A 17,625-nucleotide genomic window follows, 5' to 3' on the forward strand; every position below is an offset into this window, starting at 1 on the left:
TAAACGTGGAAATCAGGAAATAGTCGGCACAGTTGCCTTGATCCTCCAGAAGTTTCACTATAACGGTATCACACCTAAAAATTCAACATTGAATCACGTGAAAGGACATTAAGTTGCTGTGCTTGTTTAATATATAGCTACTGAACTCGCTAAAAAAATTTAGGGCTTGTCCATTCCAGCCTAAGTAAATTTTTAGTAGCGTGCTAAGTCTTAATTACTACAAAGAAACCTCCCTGGCACTGAAAATTAACTTTTATAAATATGGGTCTCGTTCCTTCAGATTTTAATTTTGTTGGAAATCTAAAAGAAAAAATTTGTTAACGTTTTCTTTCTGTTACTTTTGGACCCCCGCTTAATTCCATCTTTCTTTCCCTCTCTTCATTTCACTTTTTCATATTAAATTTGACATTTAATTAAATATTCAAACAGACACTTCCTTGTTCAGACTTTGCGCATTTCAGTAAAGCTGCTTCAATCTGATTGTTTAAGATGATACCCAGTCGCTTTCCCTGTTTATACAAGTCGAAGTTCCCCTGTGGAGGGTGCTGCACCTAAACGGATTTTTAATCACAAGTTTCAGTGTTAAAGCCTACAGACTTTCTGTGGGCAAATGTAATGAATGGCTGGTGCGTTTGTTTGACACTGACCACAAAATCTGGGCCAGTGCTCATCGCAGATTAAAGATGCCAGTTTATTTTTGGCATTAGGGTGTGCATATGAACAAGATATTTGAATGTGGGAAATGCCAGGAAATTTCATGTGGATTGTTATGATGTGGCAGATGATGTGTGCCAGGTGGACCAAATCCACAAGGGAAACCTGGTCCCACTATCACACCGGTTTTGCAATTTGTATTTATTACAAGGAGATGTGCATTGAATTCAGAAGTAATGAGTCCACCAAGACATTTAGGGATTTTAAAAATTAAATTAAAATATTTATTAACAAAATAAAAGATTTCAAGCACGTGCATAAGACTACAATTACTTAATACTATAACAAATCCTAAAATTCTTAATTAATCTGACTCCCAGTTACACACCCCTTTTAAAGTAGCAGTCCAAAATAGATTTTAGATGAAAAAAAAATCAGTAAATTAACACAGCACCCACTTGACAGTGGAATTCCAAATGGTTTTCTCCAGCTTCAGTTATTGGACACAGCTGACTTATGCACAAATGGCTGGATGCATCTTGAAGACTGTTTCTCACACTCCTGTTAGATCTTACATGGCCCTCCCCTCACGTAGATTTTTATTTTCCTTTTATATATGTTTCTCTCTCTTTAATATGTAAATTATATTGTTCCATATGTCTTTGGAATGGTACCTTTCCCATAACATAAAAACATTCACGTTGCCAATATTGTCAGTAACCTTTGGGAAAAATAAATGTACTCCTTAGCCTTGTTGATCTGGCTAGTTGTAAACAGAGTAACATCCCTTTGAAATCCAAACTATCCCTTCACTTATCTGAAAATGCAAATTCCCATCACACTTTACAGGCTAAGCCAACATCCATGTTTACTCATTAGCATTTCAAACCCATTTCTACACCTAGCTTCTTCTGATAACCCCAAGCTTGCAGCCTGCCTGACTCTAAATATAATTAAATCACACAGACCCAACTGTACTCGGACCCATAAACCTACTTTACAATAAACCCAAAAAATATGAAAACTATTATTCTATCGTAACAAGATACAATTGAGGCAATCTAAAAAGGGGTTGTACTTGCTCTGGGAATATTTGAATCTGGTACTAAAAATTGAGGGGCAAGGTAGGGAGGGCACTGAAATATAGCACCATTTTCCAACATTTTCTGCTCCATATGCATAGTGAAAACTCAAAATAAATATATTCTTTCAAATTTAAGACTGTAAATAGCTTCAAGAGCAAACCTTTTTTAGAATCAATGAGATCAATCCCTGTAACTGAAAGAGCGCATAGCTTTTTCTTTAAAATGTGCATTGATTATATTGATCTCCATCCAGGAAATGCTGTCTTTACAATCTTGGATTTATTTATAGTGTTTAAGCTGAAGTGTCTTATTCTTAACAACTGAATTTGATATACGGCAACAAACCTGAATTATGAAGTTTATACCTTTTTAATTATTTCCACTCCTTTGTTAACAGGTTGTGCCGCCTCACCTTGGAGCAACAGCGAGCATCAAAGGTATGAGATCTGCAGTCTAATGAGTTGAGGTTTTTTAAATTTACCTAGTAACATTGAATGTTCCAGAATTAAATTCCTCACTGAATTGTACTGAAGCAATGTGTAATAGTTTGCTTACGCAGTACTGATGCCCAGCTCATGAGTGACCTAAAAATAAGCATATTGAATTTTTGACTCTGTGAATTCGTGAATTACTTTGATCCTTTTTGCAAGATGTTAGCAAAAACTGGAACCATAAATCAAATGCCTTGATACATTAATTTTAACTGCAATTTAAAGCAAAAGACTGGAAGGAGATAGTAACTGCGAGGCAGAACTTACAATGCTGTTTAAATTTAGCACTGGTCTACTGCTCTGAACCCAGTATATTTAGGAACAGGCAGAACGTGAATGTATGTGATTGGTCTCATGAATCCCTGAAGGCAGTTTGACACGAAGGCCTGCTTCCTGAATTGTGTCCTCAATAGGAATGGAAAAGTTTTGCGTGCAGGCTTTCAACAATCACCAGTCTGTTTACATGAATTACTCTTTGGGAGATCAGTTTCCTTTGGTTTACCATTATTTTGTGGGGGGTTTTTTCTTGAAATTTTAAACAGATTGACTGTTAAGATACGGTGCTATGGAGTTTTACACTGTCAAAATACCTGATGGAATTTAAACTCTTGGTTTCAGTTAATGGAACAGGAGTTATTATTGGTCATTTCATTGTACTTACACGCTGGGGGAGGACCTAAACCAGAACCTTGTGACTCAGAAGTGAAAGTACATAATGTAGGTTGTTACTCTAGTGCAGTACTGGAAAAGTAATGCAAAAGTATCATCCTTTGATTGAAAAATTAAAATAAGACTTCATTTCAGGAGGACGTTAAAAGACACCAGGGTATTATTCAAAGGGGCATTCTTCCAGTGTCCTTGACCTTTTTGTCCTTGCAAATTCTCAACACCATCTCAAGCCACCTTTTTCTCTTAAAAAAGCTTTAAAGCATTGACTCCACCTAACTCTGTGCCCATCTTTCCCAAATTCTGCCTTTGATTTTCTGCCACTGCTACAGTACCTAAATGGCCCTGGACAATTGTCATCTTCTATAATTGTGACCATGGTGCATTATCTGTCCTTATTGTTCTGTAGTCATTGAGCTTGTTGACCTCGCCACCTTCCCCCATTTCAGTGGGACTGCCTCACTTCGTCCCACTTATCTGTCTGATCATAGTCAGACACCTCCAGCAATGACTTCCCTTCTTATCCTGTCACTGTCTGCTCAGGAGTTTATGTTTCTGTGTTAGTCCCTCAAGGATCTCTGCTTGGCCCCTTCTTCCTTACGTACATGGTGCCCTTTGGCGACATCTGCAAACATGGGGTCAACTTCCACATATATCCTGATGGCACCCAGTTGTACTCCTTCACCACTTGTCTTGCCCCTTCCACTCTTTGTTTTGTCAGATTGCTTTTTCAACATTTAATCTTGGTTCAGCTCCAATATCATTCAGTTAAGAATGGGCAAGATTGAAGCCATTTTCTTCCCCTGAAAACTTAGTACCTTTTTTGCCAATTCTAATTTCACCTTTTATGGCTACTATGTCAGGCAAAAGCAACCTTGGTATCCTATTCAATACTGAACTATGTTTAAGCCCCTTGTTGTATCTGTCCCAAAAACTGCCTACTGCATCTAACATGGCTGGAATTCACCTTTACAGAAGCCCATTTGCACATAAAGCTGTCACCCATATCTGTCATCAAGCTCAATTATTCAAAGCTTTAAAACAAAAGAGTGCTGTAAGGACTCCATTCCATTTTCCCAGTTTCTCCATCTCCGACACATCTGTTTCACACCACTGCTTCTGATATAGCTCCCTTTCTCCCCAACCGAGGACTCCCAAACAACGTTTCCCACCCCACCGCCCTGCCCCACCCCACTTTGATTGACAGGGACCTCACCCATGTGCAATCCATCTCCTACACTTCTGCTCTCACCCCTTCCCAGAACCACGATAGGGTTCCCCTTGCCCTCACCTTCCACCCCACCAGTCTCTGCATCCAATAGATCTTCCTCCACCATTCCTACCACCTCCAGCATGATGCCACTACCAAACACATCTTCCCCTCCCCTGGCAGCATTCCAAAGGGACCAGCCCCTCAGCGACATCCTGGTCCACCCCTGAGACACCCCTAACACCTTGATCCCTTCCCATGGCATCCTCCTTTGCAAACAGAGGAGATGTAACAACTGTCCTTTTACCTACTCTCTTCTCACTGTCCAAGGCCCCAGTCACTCCTCTCAGATAAAGCAGCCATTTACATGCACTTCTTTCAATTTACTTTATTGTGTTTGCTAGTCATATTGCACTCTCAACATTGGGGAGACCAAATGCAGATTGGGTGACTGCTTCGCTGAGCACCTCGCTAGTCTGCAGGTATGACCCCGAGCTTCTGGTGGCCTGTCATTTTAATTCTCCACCCTGTTCTCACCTTTAAATCTCTGTTAACTTGGCCTGTTGCAATGTTCTACTGAAGCTCAATGCAAACTTGAGGAACAGCGCCTCACTTTTAGATTAAGGACTTCACAGTTTTCTGGACTCAAAGTTGGCTTCGACAATTTCAGACGTAAATTCTTGTCCCTCCATTTTGCTTCATTTTTTTTTGCATTTAACAGTCTTAACCTTGTTTTTCATGTCTCTGCTTTTGAGCATGATGATTTATTATTCTGCATCCACTCTGGACAAATGTTTTGTATCTTTACTGCAACTATTACCACTCCCTTTGCTTTTTGTGCAATGAAATCTTTTATCAGTTAACCTTTCCTGCCCTCCAACCTATCACAGACTTTCCCTCTGGTTCTTTTCCCCCGCCCACCTTTCACTTGCTTAAAGCATATTACATTTCTGTCTTCCCTCAGTTCTGAAGCAAGGTTCTTAACCTGACATGTTACCTCTGTTTCTTTCTCCACAGATGCTGCCATATTGAGCATTTCCAACATTTTCTGTTTTTATTCTAAAGCTGTCCTGGATGGCTCCCTGTCCTCATAAACTTCAGCTTATCCAAAACATCTGTCCATATCCTATCCTGCACCAAGTCCCTCTCATCGATGAATCCATCCTCGCTGAACTACATTGACATTCTCAAATTTAAAATTCCCATGTGTACTTTTAAATCCATTCTTTCTCTTAGTAATCTCCGGAGCAAGATGTGATAGGGTTCTGTACAGTATAAGCACACTGTGATTATGGACTACTGCCTCCCAATTACTTGTGCTGTTTTGAAGCTCCAAATCAACGTTATGTACTGACTCAATGCATTGGAGAATTAATGCATGATGTCATTTGCTGGTGCAATGTGAATTTATGTCTAATGTCACTGGGGTGGGGGGGGTGGTGCATAAAAGGTGAGGGCAAAGGTTATGTGCTTCCTGTTGAGAAGCAAGGGAGAGACTGTCACCTACCTCCTGTGACCAATGTAAGAGCAACATTGGGGGAGCCCTAAAAGCAATTCATTGTCTGTCTTAAAAGCTGTGGGTGATACGTGGCACAAGTGACCTATTGTAGGGAATGGGGTGAGGGGGATGGTGTGGTGCTGCAGAAAACAGAAAAACACATTCACCTTCAATTACATTTAAGTACTGCAAACCTACCTTCACTGGTCAGTATATGCATTGGGATTCCTACTGCTCCATGCACTATAAGATTGGCCTTATCAGCAATCTCGTAAATAGGGCCTGAGCCATTTGCTAACCTAGCAAACTTGATGTCAGAATAGAGCGCATCAAAGTTATCCTGTAGGATAATGGCTGCCCTGATCAGATCATTGCTCATTGTGCATCACACATACTAGTGGGCCTAAGGCTGCCACTTTCAGACCTGAACAATGCTCAGTCTATCTCAAGTTATCCTGGAAGTGTTAGTATGTCAAAAATTTGAGCACAGGTGAAGCTAGCCGTTTCACACTGCTACTGTGCAGCAGCAACAGGAGTGGCATTTTCCACTAATAGAATGATGCCTTCAAGCCAAAAGGACATTCTCCCTGCCACACAAATAAATAGTGTGAATATAAATTTCAGTGCTGGTGCAATGCAAGGTACGTAAACCGTACGTGCCAACAATCAGTGGATCATATCAACAGCATGCCATTTCAGCTGTTTCTAATAGGCAGAGTACTGACCGTACTCAATCAGCCCATGCGTTCAAAACTTAAAGCATAATGCCTAATGTTGGATATGATTTGGTGATTGGGCAGAACTTGCCGAATAATCCCGAGTATGCCAATCTACGCTCTTTTTTTTCATGCGGTGTAAATTGTTGCTTGTTTTGTAATTGGCATTCTTGCCTCAGTCCTGATGAGTGCAAGACAAAAAGCTTTGACAGCATGTCTCTCTTTTCATCAATACTCAATTTTTGTACTCCCAAGCAACTAACCTTTATATAGTAAGTGTCCCAACTCTGTTCAGAGGACAAGTCAATACGGAGCAGTAACAGAAGAGTTAGGAGAAATGATGGAAGGTGTGATCAGAGAGAAATTTTAAGGAGGCTTTTGAAGGTGAGGATAGAGGTAGCAAGATGAAGGAGTTGAGGAGGGTTTATCTCGAGAGTTGATCTTGAGATAGCTGAAGGTTTTTGTGAAATGGAAAGAAAATGGGGATACTCAGATCAATTTCAGAAAACTGAAAGGCATGGTCTAGAAAGTAGAGCTGGAGGATGACTGCAGAAATAGAATGGGATGAGGCTATGAGTGGGATTTGATAAGAATAAAATGGGTAAAGGAGAAAATAGCCAGTGAAGAATGGCTGTTGTCTGAACTAAACTTAATGCATGACTGGATGGACCGGAGAAATTTTGGATAAATTGGAATTGGTGTAAACTGGAGCTTGAGAAGTTGTTTTTGACCTGGAGGTACCAAGAGTTGTAGTTGGGTCAGGTAAGGGCCGAGATGAGCTCTGCAGTGAGGGTGGAAGTGGGCAGTCTTGAGGATTGTTTGGATATCTGGCCAGCTTAGGGCCATACAAGACACCAGGGGCCTGCACTGTTGGATTCAGCTTGTGGCATTATCCTTAAGGAAATCTAAAGTAGTTGACCTTATTTTACCTCCTGATGTCCTAAACTAAAATTCAAAATCATTCAACTTGTTTAAAACTTAATTCTGCACTGAAAGATAGACCACTGAATATCTGGTATTTCGTTAAAGTAGAAAACAAATGTAGGCCAGTAAAGGATTCTTATTGAGCATGTCCTGTGCGATAGTGAAGTGCACTGCGAAAATAGGGACTAAGATCAGTTTAATTTTACTTTCAACTGAATTTTGCTGCTGTCAGATTCTCTGGGGTCAAGCTTAAAATTGAAAAGACTGCTTTTGGAGATTGCTTTTGGTAGATGCAGTTTGTTATAGTTTTTTTAAAAATCGCTGAAAATATATCTGTTATACTTGATATTTTCATTTAAGATTGCATTAGATGTTGAACTAAAGTAATGGTGGTGTGCCATTCATAGGTATTTTGAGAGGAATTTAGCATTAAATCATTTTTTTTTGATGTTGCTTGTCCTTTAAAATGTTTTGAATAACATTATTTTGCTGTGAGTGCCAAAGCTCTGAGTGCAGCCAACAAATACTTTGGATTATCATTGCATGATTGTGATGTGTGAGCTAAATAATTGTTAATACTAAACTATTGGCATCTTAACAACACATGTCCTGTGCTGTGTAATTTTACTTTTGTTACTTTGGGGTTGGCAATAATTCCTTGCTGTGGCAAAGTTTACCTGCATTATAAAGGCTCGTGTTTTCAGCCTCGTGTCGAGAGTTTTGAAATGTTGGTTTTTAACGGTGTTGATAGAGCACATGAGAGCTATAGCGTGCTATGTCAGAACGTTTGAGCACAGATTTTCACTTGTAGTTAATTAACAAGGTGAGTTCCATGATGCTTGCCCATTGGAACATACTGAATTTGCAAGTCAATTACACAAGCAGTTCACTGCCAACAGATGCTGATAAAGCCAAATTTCTTAACTGAGTAAAATTTGTAACATAAAGACACTCTGATTACTGAAATATTTCATTTAAATTGTGTTTAACTACAAAATGGTCATTACAATTCAGATTAGCTCATGTACATGAAGTACTTTAAGACATATCTCTATACAATTTTGTTTTGCTGAAGGAGTTTCATAACTTTTAAAATGAGTTCCTATTCAAATCAGAAATTCTTTGAGTAAAGCTCATTTAAGAAGGCCCCATTAATCTTGGTCTCAGCCTGTCGATTAATTAAGCAGGATCAATAGTTATGATAGTTCACCTAGTGGATGAAACAATCAAGGATACAATTAATAGGAAGCTTGGTTAAGTATATGGCATGCAAATCTGTGCCTTCTATATGAAGCAATCAGGATCTAAAATACTGCAAATAATAATTATTGATTAACTCCAAAAGGTGCATTTCGTTCATTCATTTGAAAGATTACCCTCCTGAAGTTAAGGTTCAGGTAATAGGCTTTGCTCATTGAAAAGCAAATCTGGCAAGGTTTTAAAAAATCCCACTTGATGCAGCTTCTCCCAGTACTGAGGAGTAATTGAGGAATAACTTGGTCATTATTTTGCAACCTTGGGTACCAGTTTGCCTTCAAACAAAAAATATTACTGCTACTAGAAAAGTAACTCAACAATAAACATCTTAGCTGAAGCACCAATAGCATTTAAGGAATAAAGATGAGCTTTTCTCAAATATTTCATATATTTCAAATAATCATTGATGAACTCCAGCGGAATGAGGAAAAGTTGCAACTAGTTTGAAAAACGATTATGTACAACAAGAAAACAAAGAAGGAAGTGATGTTCACAGGCTCATTGCTTTGTTCAGCTCACCAAAGGCTGGAATTAACTCATCCCAGACAAGCTGATCAGTGGAAATTTCCAGCCCTGTTTCAGATTTTAGCTGTGATCCTTTCTAGCAATTTTATGCCACAGGCCAAAATTCTAATTAAGTAAAGTTTTTTAAGGAGATTGGTTTCCCTTAAAATGGAAATAATCAGAAAAGGTAGACATAACTTTGTAAGCCACTAACCTTACATTAAGCACCGTAATTGTTTTGTGATGTGAAAATTAAATTTTCAATTTATGTCTTGATATGGAAAGACCCAACAATTATTTTATAAGGTACCAGTGGTTCTTTAGAGGTGTATGGTGTTGACATTAAGAACTCTTCAAATAGAGTTAACATGAAAACAAACTGTTAAGCGTTATCTCCTGTCATATTACAAGGCTGGCAAATCTTGGAGGTGTGCTTTTTTCCCGTTGTCTGCCTGTCAAAAATGTCATCGTATTTCTTCCTGCATAGAGACCCACCATATTGTGGACCTTTCTCCTCAGGGAAGGGAGGAGGTAACACATATACACTGAAGGACCCTTGCACATTGCGCTTAAAGCTAAAACTCTGGATGGTCCAGCAAAGTCATTGCAGGTCTGTTTTCCTTCAAGCTGAGTATTCAGCAGTATCTAGCTGGTAAAGTATTTTCTGAAGGAAGGGTCACTACAGATTAGCATATATCCACAGTAGAAAATTAACATCCGACATTTGGAGATTGACATTTCTTTCCATGTCCATTATAGGGGATGAAGAAACTGCAAAAACTTCTGACGATATTAGCTTGAGCTTGGGCCAGAGCTGCAGTTTGTACAAAGATGCGAATGATGAACAAGGTGAGCTTGGTCTGCAAGGATTTGACTGGCAAACAATACAGTATTCTTTGTTATTATATTGGTACTTCCATAAATGTATCTAGCTGATATTCTGTTGCATTCCACTTAAAATCACCTGTTTATTATTAGTGTAACAACCTATTTTGAGGAATAATGGAATTTGAAAGTTGATCTGCTTATGTAAGGTATAACCTAGCAATAAACATGCTTTTGATAGCTAGTTTAAATTAGTTGTGGGATTTGCATTATAGAAGAGCAAAAACTTAGGTATAGCATTCAGAACCTCAAAGGTAATAACCTCTGGATTACTGTCAGGGTCATGCAGATTAGAGACTTAAATTTGTGGCTCAGAGTGGTATGGGAAGAAGGAGTTTCAATCCATGAAACACTGGCAGCAATACTGTAGAAAGAGGGAGCTGCTCCCCTAAGAAATGATGCACTTAAATTGGGCTGGGATGGACACCCTGGCAACTTGTATAACTAGGGCTGTGGATCGGACTTTCACTGGCAAATGGGTAGATCAGGTGAAAGGAAATTTAGAAATCTAAAGAAAAAAATCAAGGCAATAGAGCAGTGTAGAGATTTGGGTAAAGACAAACTCTCCCTTCCTGTCCTACTCTGTTTAACGATAATTGTGCATTAATGAATATGGTCCATGCAAAGAATAATGGTTTTAAAACAAAAAACTATCAGAATACACAAAGAATTCATAACAAGATAGACAAACTACTGGTACAAATAGAGATAAATGGGCTTGATCTAATCCAGAGACATGGTTGCTAGCTGACCAAAGTAGAGAAGTAAATATTCCAGGATACTTAAGATTTTGAAAAGACAGGCAGAATGGAAAATGAGTAGTTGTTGTCCTGATAATAAAGGATGATATAAGGATGTGAGTAAGAAAAGATCTTGGCTCTGAAAATCAGGAAGTAGAATCAGTACGGGGAGGGATAAAGAGTAACAAGAGTTAGAAAACATCAGTGGGAGTAGTTTATAGGCTCCCAAATAATAATTATACTGTTGTGCAGAGCATTAAGCAAGAAATAATTGGAGTTTGTAACAAAGACAAGTAATAATCATGGAGAAATTTAGTCTTAATTTCACTGGACGAATCAAATTGGCAGAGTAGCCGGAAGATGAGTTTCTAGAATGCTTTTGTGACAGTTTCTTAGAACAATACTTTGTGGAACCAACTAGGGGCAACGTTATTTTAAACCTAGTGTTGTGTAAAGAAGTGGGACTGATTAGTAATCTCAGAGTAAAAGATCCGCTGGGAAAAAGTTTTCATGATACAACTGAATTCCATATTAGATTTGAGAGCCTTTAGTCCAAAACAAGAATCTTAAACTTAAATCCAATTGTATAGGAATGAGGGGAGAACTAACTATGCTTGATTGGGTGAATAGCTTGAAAGGAATGGCAGTAAATAAACAGTGGGAATTTTTAAAGAAATGATTCAAAATTTTGAACAAAAATATATTCTATTAAAAATCAAAACTCAGCAAGAAAGATCCAACTGTGGCTTACTAGGAAAGTTAAGGATAACATAGATTAAAAGACGATGCTCATACTGCATACTGTTGAGAAGAATAGCGGTAAACCTGAGGATTGGGAGATACTTAGAAACCAGGAATGGGCAACCAAAAAGTTGACACAAAGGAAAAAAATAGAATGAGTAAAGTAGCCAGGAATACAAAAACAGATTGTAAGAACTTGTCCAAGTATATATAAAAAGGAGGATGGTAGCTAATGTAAACATTAGCCTCCAGAGGCAGAAACCAGAGAAATTATCAGGGAAAATGAGGCAGATATGTTGAACAAATACTTTTGTCTGCTCTCACAGTACCTATGAGAAATGGAGGGTAATCAAGGGGCTAATTAAAGCTAAGAACTTAAAGTAAAAATATCAGCAGAGAATAAAAGCTAGAGAAATTTAAGAGATTAAATGCTGACAAGTACATTGAACCTGATGGCCTACCCCCTGGGGTGCAAAGATAGGTAGCTACAAGGATAGTGGATGCCTTGTTAATCCCTATTCTCTTATTACGATTTTCAAAAGTTTTCTATATTCCAGATGGGTCCAGTGGATTGGAAGTTAATAAAAGTAACACCACTATTCAAGAAATGAGGGAGGAGAAAACATGGAACTACAAGCCAATTAGCATGACATCAGTCGTCAGGATAATGTTGGAATCTATTATTAAGGAAGTTTTAACAATGCACTTAAGAAAATCATGGTTTAATCGGACAGGGAAATTATGCTTGATGAATTTAGCGTTTAGTATACTTGGATGTCTAAAAAGCAGTTGATAAGTTGCCGCACAAAAGATAATTTCCAACATAAGGGCTCATGGAGTTGAGAGTAATACATTTAAGATTGGTCAGTGGAGAAAAGCGGAGAATAAGGATAAATGGTCAATGGAGAGAAGCGGAGAATAAGGAAAAATGGGGCATTTTTAAGTTGGTAGGCTGTGACTAGTGGAGTGATATTTGGGTCAGTGCTAAGGTCTTAGTTATTTACAATCTATATTAATGATTTAGCTTTGTATTTTCAGCAAACATGGTTACATTAGTCCCAGTGTCTGTCTAAGTGGGACTACAACTGAGGAAGACACAGAGGTTGCAAAGAGATATAGACTGGTTAAGTGAGTGGGCAACAAAATGGCAGATGGCGTATAATGTGCGAAGTGAGAGGTTATTCACTTTGGTAGGAAGAATAGAAAAGTAGAACTTTTTTTCTAAAATGCGTGAAACTTGTAAATGTTGATGTGGAGCTCCATAGGAGCTGAAGTAGGCTATACAGCCCCTTGAGCCTGTTCCACCAATGAGTAGGATCATGGATGATCTTCAAGCTCATTTTTCCACCTGATTTCCATATCCCTTGATTGCCTTAAGAGTCCAAAAATCTATCAATCTTGGCCTTGAATATACTGAATGACAGCATCCAAAGCCCTCTGGAGTTAACAATTTCAAAGATTCACAGCCCTTTGAATGAAGCCATTTCTCCTTGTCTCAGTCCGAAATGGTCAACTCCTTATCCTGAGACTGTGCCCACAGTTCCTGATTATCCAGCTAGTGTAAACAACCTCTCCACATCTACCCTGTCAAAGCCTCCCAGAATCTTTTATGTTTCAATGAGATCACTTCCCATTCTTCTAGATTCCAACGATTAAAGGCCCATTTTACTCTCTCATTATAGGAAAGCCTTCTCATCTTCGGAATCAATCTAGTGAACCTTTGTTGCACTACCTCTAAGGCAAGTATATCCTTCCTTAGGTACAGAGACCAAACCTTTATGTAGTACTCCAGGTTTGGTCTCACCAAAACCTTGTGCAATTGCAGTAAGACTCTGTTACTCTTATGTTCCAATCCGCTTGCAATAAAGACCAATATATCATTTGCCTTTCTAATTCCTTGCTGCACCTGCATGTTAACTTTGTGTTTCCTGTACAAGAGCACCCATGCTCAGTTGTTGAGTATATTCAACACTGAGATAATTTTGTGGTCTCTTGGAATTTAGGAATGCACGGATCAGGCGGGAAAGTGAAATTGAGGCAGAAGATCAGCCATGATCTTATTGAATGGTGGAACAGGCTTGAAAGGCTGTATGGTTTACTCCTGCTTCTATTTTTTAATGTTCTTATGTTCTTATTTACAGAACTATTCTACCCAAGATACAGTGGGGTTCATTTTTATGTGAGATATTTTCCCCAACAGTTACTGAAATCTGCACTTTTGAGAGGCATTTAGAAGGAAAAGAGGAAAGTGAGATCTTCAGAAAGTTTTACTTTAAATAGGAAATCATACACTGCCTTTACTGCGCAGTTTAACCCTGTTACTTCATTTCAAGAATGCAAAATGGCCTTTAAGATTTTAAGGTCCTGCCGAAGTCAGTGGAGTTTAGAATGGCTCACCGCATTTTACAGCCCCGTCCCCGCCGCGACACGGCCGTAAAATTCCAGCCTTAGTGTGCAAAATAGACACAAAATTTAACTGGGCGATTGTGACTTGTGATGGCACCTTTAACATGTACATTTTTTTTCAAATCATAGCATAAGTGTACAATTTACGGTAATATAAATTTGATTTGTGTGCCAATTGATACTTGCCCTACCAAATTCAACAGAAGATGATGTTATGGCAGGAGTGTCCAAATTGCAATTATTGGACACGGGTAGCTCTAGCCCTGACAGTCCATTCCTCATGCATAGAATTTTTTTTTAAGTTGCATGTTTATCCTGCTTATTTCATGAGTCTGGATAAAGTATTTTTGGATAAATCCTACATCAGTACACCAAGGTGAGATTTAAGCCTCTTAAGGTACCTGCAACTTAATGGCTGCATGGATTTAAACTTTATATGGGCTGCCAAGATTTTATCATATACTTCTGTAAGATTCACAGAGACAAAAAAAAAATTCTGGCATCCCTGCTATATGATACTCTCTACTTTTGTCTTCTATCCATAAATTATTATCGACTCAGCAACTGAAAGCACTTAATACAGTGACAAAAGTCAGAAGTGCATTTCTCTCATTGCAATCGTGTCTCCTTTCGTAAAGGTTAGCTATGAACCTAAAACAATGTCCTAATTAGTGTTCATAAGAATAAAGCAGAAATGAGCTGGAGAAGATGACACAGCCCCTTGAGCCTGTTCCACCAATCAATAGGGTGATGGATGATCTTTAAACTCATTTTTCCACCTGATTTCCATATCCCTAGATTGCCTTAAAAGTCCAAAAATCAATCCGTCTCAGCCTTGAATATACTGAATGGCAGAGCATCCACAACCCTTTGGGGTGAGCAATTTCAACAATTCAAAACCCTTTGTATGAAACAGTTTCTCCTTATCTCAGTCCTAAGTGGCTGACCCCTAATCCTGAGACTCCCCCAGTTCTTGATCCTTCAGCTAGGGGAAACAGCCACTCTGTATCTACGCTGTCAAAGCCTCCCAGAATCTTATGTTTCAATGAGATCACCTCTCATTCTCCTAAATTCCAAAGAATATAGGCTGATTTTACTCTCTCATTAGAGGAAAGCCCTCTCATTTCAGGAATCAACTTAGTGAATCTTCATTGCACCACCTCTAAGGTAAGCATATCCTTCCTTAGGTACAGAGACAAAAACTGTATGCAGTACTCCAGGTGTGATCCCACCAAACTCCTGTACAGCTGCAGTAAGACTTCCTTATTCTTCTGTTCCAGTCGGCTTGCAATAAAGACCAATATATCATTTGCCTTCCTAAGTCCTTGCTGCACATGCATGTTAACTGTGTTTCCTGTACAAGAGCACCCAAATTTCTCTGAATACCAATGTTTAATAGTTTTTCACCATTTAAATAAAATTCTGTTTCTCTGTTCCTCCTACCAAAGTGAATAACCTCACATTAAGCTCCATCTGCCACCTTCTTGCTTACTTACTTAACCTGTCTTTATCCCTCTTCGGACTCCTTGGGTCTGATTTTCTTCTTCTTCTTGAATTCTCTGCCCGAAGGCAGGTCCAACCCACAGCACAACAACCTTCACCATGAGTAGGGCAAGGAAACAAGTCTGAATCCACCCCAGTCGGAATGTGGATCGACCCTATGCTGTTGGCACCAACCTGAACCACACTGGCTGTCCAGACAACTGAATCACTGCAGTACCTGTGCAGTACCCAGAGTGCTTCTAGGGAGGGAGTTCCAGGATTTTGACCCAACGACAGTGAAGGAACAGCGATATATTTCCAAGTCAGGATGGTGAGTGGGTTGGAGGGGATCTTCCAGGTGGTGGTGTTCCCATTTATATGCTGCCCTTGTCCTTCTAGATGGTAGCAGTTGTGGGTTTGGAAGGTGCTGCCTAAGGGGCAGCGCATCTTGTAGATGGTACACATTGCTGCCACTGTTCACCGGTGGTGGAGGGAGTGAATGTTTGTGGAAGAGGTGCCAATCAAGCAGGCTGCTTTGTCCTGCTTGGTGTCAAGCTTCTTGAGTGTTGTTAGAGCTGCAGTCATCCAGACAAGTGGAGAGTATCCCATCACACTCCTGATTTGTGCCTTGCGGACAGGCTTTGGGGAGTCAGGAGGTCAGTTACTAACTGCAGAATTCCCAGCTTCTGACCTGTTCTTGTAGCCACAGTATTTATATGACTAGTCCAGTTCAGTTTCTGGCCAATAGTAACTCCCAGGATGTTGATAGTGGGGAATTCAGCAAAGGCAATGCCATTGAATATCAAAGGGCGATGGTTAGATTCACTCTTGTTGGAGATGATCATTGCCTGGTAGTTGTGTCACGCAAATGTTACTTGCCACTTGTCAGCCCAAGCCTGGGCATTGTCCAGATCTTGCTGCATTTGAACATGGACTGCTTCAGTACCTGAGGAGTCGCGAATTGTGCTGAACATTGTGCAATCATCAGCAAATACCCCCACTTCTAACCTTATGATGGAAGAAATTTCATTGACGAAGCAGCTGAAGATGGAGTCCTGGTGTGGGACTTGAACCTGGAGCTTCTGGCTCAGAGGCAGGGATGCTCCCCAAACCACCACAAGATCTCCCTGTCCTGATTTTAGCTTTGTGCAATTGAAAGGATTTTGAGTGAGTTAAAATTTCGCCCCTTCGGTCCTTCCCATAGCTTAATTTCCCACCCAGCTTTTTCAGAAAAATTGGTTATTATTATTCTCAGTCCCTCCTTATTAGTGATTAATATAGATTATAAATAACTGGGGCCCCAGCACTGATCCTGGTGGCACCCCAGGAGTAATGGTCTGCCAACCTGTAAATGACCTGCTTATTCCTATTTTGTGTCCTTTAACAACTACTCTATCCATGCTAATAGATTACCTCCAACTCCATGAACCCTTGCGGAAGAATCTTTTGTGTGGCATCGTATCAGATCCCTTTAGGAAATCCAAATATACTACATCCATTGTTCCCCCTTTATCACCCCTGCATCCTCAAAGAAACTTTAACCAGTTTATCAAACATGATTTCTCTTTCATAAAACCAAATTGACTCTAATCATATTATGATTTTCCAGTGCCTTCTAACCACTTACTTAATAGTGGATCCTAACATTTTCCTGATGACTGATATCAGGCTAACTGACCGATAGTTCCCTGTTTCTCCCTCTTTTCTTGAATAGCAGTGTTACATTTGCTACCTCACAATCCACTTGCTAAGTTGTAGCTTCAAGTGGTTTTGGAAAATTGTAGCCAATGCATTCATTATCCCTGCAGACACCACTTTAGAACTCTAAAATGTAGGATACAGGGCCCAGGGGGTTTGTTGGAATTTAATCCCATTAACTCCTCCAGTACCTTCTGTTAGTGAAATTAATTACTTTAAGTACTTCACTCTCTTTAGACCCCTGCTTTCCCTCTATTTCTGGTAGGCTTTTGGATATTCCGCTGTGAAGACAGATGCAAAATATTTGTTCAATACCTCAACGATTTATTTATGCCCATTATATTTTTTCCTCTCTCAGCCTTGAAGGGACCAACACTTACTTTCAGTACTCTCTCCCTTTTTTCATGCAGAAGCTTCTACAATCTGATTTTATATTTCTTAGCTTACACTCATTCTATTATTTCCTTCTTCAAGTTTTTGGGCATCCATTGTTGATTTAGAGTCATGGGGTTACTTATGGCGCAGAAGGTGGCCATGCAGCCCCACCATGTCCATGCAGGCTTTCCGCAGAGCAATGCAGTCAATCCTACTCCTCCATCCACCAATTGCCCAGACCCATTACTCTACCTAGCAACATTATAAGTTTTGTTGAATGGGATAATACTCTT

General features: G+C 39.4%; 1 protein-coding gene across 8 annotated transcripts in view; it reads left to right on the top strand.

The window, feature by feature from the left end:
- pcnx1 (pecanex 1) overlaps positions 1 to 17,625 on the top strand; it is a 296,740-nt gene that overhangs the window by 104,619 nt on the left and 174,496 nt on the right. For 6 of the 8 annotated variants that reach the window (XM_041214599.1, XM_041214600.1, XM_041214597.1 and 3 more), the window contains exons 4-5: positions 2,137 to 2,176; positions 9,765 to 9,854. In XM_041214599.1, the coding sequence (XP_041070533.1) occupies positions 2,137 to 2,176; positions 9,765 to 9,854 (130 nt within the window). Of the gene's footprint in view, positions 1 to 2,136; positions 2,177 to 9,764; positions 9,855 to 13,074; positions 13,111 to 15,402; positions 15,591 to 17,625 lie in introns of those variants that run through there. The other 2 variants (XM_041214604.1, XM_041214603.1) reach the window with 2 other exon arrangements.

Source organism: Carcharodon carcharias, chromosome 20 (genome assembly GCF_017639515.1).
Source record: "Carcharodon carcharias isolate sCarCar2 chromosome 20, sCarCar2.pri, whole genome shotgun sequence".
NCBI lineage: Eukaryota > Metazoa > Chordata > Chondrichthyes > Lamniformes > Lamnidae > Carcharodon > Carcharodon carcharias.